This window comes from Lutjanus erythropterus, chromosome 22 (assembly GCF_056507025.1).
Source record: "Lutjanus erythropterus isolate fLutEry1 chromosome 22, fLutEry1.hap2, whole genome shotgun sequence".
NCBI lineage: Eukaryota > Metazoa > Chordata > Actinopteri > Lutjaniformes > Lutjanidae > Lutjanus > Lutjanus erythropterus.
In genome coordinates, this window is record NC_139338.1 from 3,235,209 (window position 1) to 3,239,915 (window position 4,707).

Genomic DNA, 4,707 nt, shown 5'->3' on the forward strand with positions numbered 1-4,707 from the left:
TCATACAATAAAATGATTAATTAATTCTTAAACATGGGTCCATAAAAAGTCTCTCGCACAGAGCAGCTGTCTCTGTGACTGAGGAAGGAACACTGTTGTGGAGGCAGCAGTGAACATATATAGTGACCAAGTCAAACCAAATAACAGACAAGGTGAAAACAAGATGGACACCAACTACAACAAATACAAGGCAAAAACTAGGTAAAGCCACACAGACACTAGCATACACACATGTATCATGCCCAGACGCACAAAAAAGTCTCTTGGACCCATCGCCTAAACCCAACAGGAAGTCATTTTGAATTCTGTGGTCATTTTTGTTGTTTTCAACATGTTGTATTTTTCTACATAATTAAATGGACTGACTTCAAAATCAGTGTATGTCGTCTAGAAATGTGACCATTTCAAAATGGATTCATGTCAATGATAAATGTACGTCTTCTGATGTGGAGCCGGAGTTTGAGAGTTTCTGTCATCAAGGAGGTTTTGGATATATTAACAAAATTTGGGAAAAGACATAACCAAGTATGAATGTAATATTAAGTATTGGTCTTTTATTGTAAATATCAGAATTTAATTTAATCCTAAATTCTTTAAGACCAGCACAGTGTTTTCATAGCCTACATGACAGAAATAGTAAAAGTTGTTGGTGATGCAACTTTTTAAAAACTTTTTTTTAACGTAAAAATTATTGTGTATATAATTAATTATTAGTTTTGTTAATAATTATTTTCTGTTTGTTGTTTGTACTGCTGATGGATTTGTGTATGTTGTCAGTGTAAAAAGGCACTGCAGTGCCATCTTATGGTTGCAGAAAATTACAATTGAGCCTTTTTAATTTCACCATTAAGTACTTTTATTGTGAAAGGAAGGATGCTTTTCTCTTCATCATAAAAGTCCACTGGACCATTTGATTTGGATTCCTTAAATACTGAGAAGAGAAGAGAAAATGGTACAAAATGTACAGTAAATTGTTGTAGCTCTTCAAATCATTTCACAGTAAAGGTTGGTACAAAAGTTTTATTCACAGAAACATTCTATCTTAAGGAAAAGACCTATTTTAACACATGTAAAGACATGTTGACTTGTCACCTATGAGACACTGGTCCTCAGTGGACACGTGTCTCAGGTAGGCACCTCCAGTTCTCGTGAGAACAGAGACAGGGGTGAAAGCAGTTTGTTTGTCCTGGCTCTTTTCACAGCTCTCCTGTAAATGTAGCCGTTGTAGCGTTTCCCGAAGCGGAGGCCGAACGGGTTGAAGTTGAATTTACTCCTGCGGTCGTTGCACAGGAGCTGCCGCTGGTCTTCATTCTCTCTCAGGGACAAACACGGGTTGGAGTCCTCTGCCAGAAACTCTCCAACACTTCTCCTCAGTGCAGAGAGGACTGATCCTGAGGAGAAGAGCAGCAAACATCAGCTCACATCTGGACACATACCGACATCAGCAGCCTTCTGCTGGGAGAGCATCACTTTATTTGTTTCTTTATTAAATAAATACACAAAATGAATATTTCATATATAAGGATTACACCAGAAAAGAAAAACAGATCAGTATCATGTTAGAATGTGAAAAGTTTAAGTTATGACAAGATATTTTACATTACTATGATTTATAAACTTTTCTTGTTATAACATGAAATATATTATTTTTTTAATATTGTTATAAAATGTTTAAATTTAATGTCTGAAACATTTTGTTTTAAGAATGCAAGTTATGGAAGTTATGACATTAAAATTTGAAATGTTTTATATTGTAATGTGATGTAAGATGTCATGTTATAATGTGAAATGTTTCATGTTTCCACAGTGAAAGTTATCACGTTATAACATGAAATATTTTGCATTTAAATAATGTTAGTTATCATATTAAAACATTAAACATTTTATGTTTTAATAATGTAAGTAATCATGTGACAGAACGAAATGTTTTACGTGTTACCAATGAAAGTTATCATATTTTAACAATATAAGTTATGGAAGTTATGAGACTATAACATGAAACGTGTTACATTATAATGTAAGTTGTTGTGTTATAATGTCAAATGTTTCATGTTTTCACGATGTAAGTTATCACTTTATAACACGAAACATTTTACATTTTAGTAGTGTAAGTTATCACATATGAAATGGTCTAAATTTTAACAATGCAAGTTTTCATGTTATAACGTTAAATTTATTCATTTTTTTGGTATATATATTGTAATAATATAAAAATATCTTGTTATAAGAATAAACTTTTTACATTATAATGTGATACACTTTCTTTTTTTAGATGTGGCAGCTGTGGCGCTTCTGTAATGGAGTAAATCAATATTTCTAAAACACATTCATATTATTATTGTTGTTATAATGGACTGATGCACTGCAATTCATGGAGCATGTTCCTCAATGTGTTTCAATGTGAGTGTTTCCACATGTGCAATATACATTTTTTTTTACTGTTTCCAAACACTGTTTTGTAGAGAAGGCTTTGAAACAGAAGTTTATGTTTGGAAATAAAAAGTTTATCATATGTTTTAGATGTAAAATCATTATCAGGACAGTAACTGTGGCTGTCCAATTAGTGCAGTGAACTTAAAAGTACAATAGTCCCCTATGAAATATAGAAAATATTATAAAAAGTACCTCAAAAATGTATTCTGTACTGTATTTCTATACTGTAGGCTTCCACCTGTCCATTATTTTTGATTTCAAATGGATCTGATTAGGTTTCTCACCTGTTGCTTGTGTCCTCTGTGAGTCAAATCCAGGCAGAGCTGCTCCCACACTCCCTCCATCCTGACCTACAATGAGCCCACACACCACGACCAGAGCCACCAGTCTCATCCCGTCTGCTGTGTGTCCAAACGCTGCACATTCAAGTGTGAATCTCCAGGTAGTAATGCGTTCACTCCCATCAGACCTGTTTTATATTTTCACCAGGTGACCTTGTGCTCCTGGAGCTCACAGCCAATCACAGTCACCTGCGTCTCTGTGCTGTAAATTGCAGAGCTGTCCATCGCTGGAGGTTCTCAAATGCATCATTCATCAGCTCTTCCGGGAAATGTTGACGGCTCAGTTTGCTGTTGATATCATTCATCCGGTAAAAGGTAATATGTCAGTACATGTTGGAAAATGGTAAAGTGATGAACATTTTAAAAACAAGTAAGTGACGGAAACAGGGCAAAAACCCCGGCAGTGTAATTGCACAGTCCTCTCTACAGTGATACAAAGACCTGCAACAGGTTGGACTCTTTTTTATTAGCTGATCAATTTTGAAATTTTGGTCTATTTTGCTTCTGCAACACGTCTTCTTTCAGACTAGTGGAAAAAAACATCCAAAATACATATTTAGGCTTTTATTTTACTGATGTATGTCGATCTGCATCTGTAGATTTCTCATCAATTTAGCAAAAGTTAGCAATAGATGAGAAAAGGCCTCGTTTTAATAATTCATGCATGTCATTTTCATAAAACTCTTTTACACTCTTCACCTTTTTCATCAAAGACTTTAATGTGTCAAAGGCTCAAAGTTCTGTCAGTATCACACTGTTGATGGCAGAGTGTTTGCCGTGCTCCTGCATGTTATGGTGTGTTTGCAGACTCCACAGGGGTGAAACACAGCTGAGTGTGAAACTGGGACACAATATGACAGATAGGTGCACTCATCACTATTAGTAAAGATCTGATGATGATCACCATGGTGATGACAGTCACTATGATGATGATGGTCACTATGATCATAAGGATGATCACTATAATGATAATGATGTTCACTATTATAATGAGGATTACCACTACAATGATGATGATCACTATGATGATGATGATTATCATGATGATCTTCAGGAATTAGTTCATGAGTCATTGTAACAACTTAAAATATTAAAGGAATGAGAAGAGACAGGATTTGTCATTGAAATCAAAGGATACTGAAAGTGAAAATGCAGACAAGCCTTGTGTGTGTTTTTGTTACTGAATGAAGCCTCAGTATCAGCCCTTACAAATATTGATCACTATTTCACAACTTGACAATCAATACAATCATTAACCTTCTTGCTGCAGCTGGTGTAATGCTCTCATATAGAGGTGTAGACGGGCTCCACTGGACTGCTGCATTAGGATATAATGCTGCATTTATGACAAAGATATATAATGGAGGCAAAATAATTTACCACATGACATCAAGGCACTGAAACAAAAGTTAACTTTCACCAGTATTTTTGATTTTTATAAATTGATCAAATACACATAAGATGCTACATATAAAACTAAAAAATAAAAACATTATGTTCAAAAATAAAGTTCTGTGTTGGCATATCTTCTACTTTTAAACATCTGGTCATGGAAAAATGGTTCTATAGACTACAACTGGGTCATTTAGATTTTTCCCCTGTAGATCAATAAATGTCTCTGTCAAATAAACAAAGCAATAAAAAAAACTCAAATGCAGGCAGAAATAATAATCTAAAAAAAAAAAAGTTGTTTAAATTCATGATTGGATACATCGCCATGGTGACATCCTTTGATAATATCTGTCAGTGAGAGTTCTCCCCCCGTCCTTGTTGGCAGAGCTGCTTTCATTCATCTAGATTTCACAATCACATTCAGTTCATCACCCTGGTGTGTGTGTTTGTGTGTTTGTGTGTGTGTGTGTGTCTATGGAAGGTAAATGTCCCCTCCTGCTCTCTGGAGGTCAGCCTCAGTAGGCGGGGTGGAAGCTCTTTG

At 35.1% G+C, this 4,707-nt stretch overlaps 1 protein-coding gene across 1 annotated transcript; it reads right to left on the reverse strand.

Annotated features, from left to right (window-relative positions):
- Nucleotides 1-844: 844 nt before the first annotated feature.
- Nucleotides 845-2,862, reverse strand: kiss2 (kisspeptin 2). The gene is made up of 2 exons (XM_084710790.1): nucleotides 2,718-2,862; nucleotides 845-1,391 (listed from the first exon to the last, which is right to left on the reverse strand). The coding sequence occupies exons 1-2, from the start codon at nucleotides 2,824-2,826 to the stop codon at nucleotides 1,126-1,128; spliced, it is 375 nt and encodes a 124-aa protein (XP_084566916.1). The 5' UTR covers nucleotides 2,827-2,862; the 3' UTR covers nucleotides 845-1,125.
- Nucleotides 2,863-4,707: the final 1,845 nt, after the last annotated feature.

Excerpts from the sequence above, each read along its gene's own strand:
- kiss2 (XM_084710790.1), bottom strand. The coding sequence starts at position 2,826 with ATGAGACTGGTGGCTCTGGTCGTGGTGTGTGGGCTCATTGTAGGTCAG. Across the intron at positions 1,392-2,717 it reads ACAGAGGACACAAGCAACAG|GATCAGTCCTCTCTGCACTG; the intron begins GTGAGAAACCTA and ends TCTTCTCCTCAG.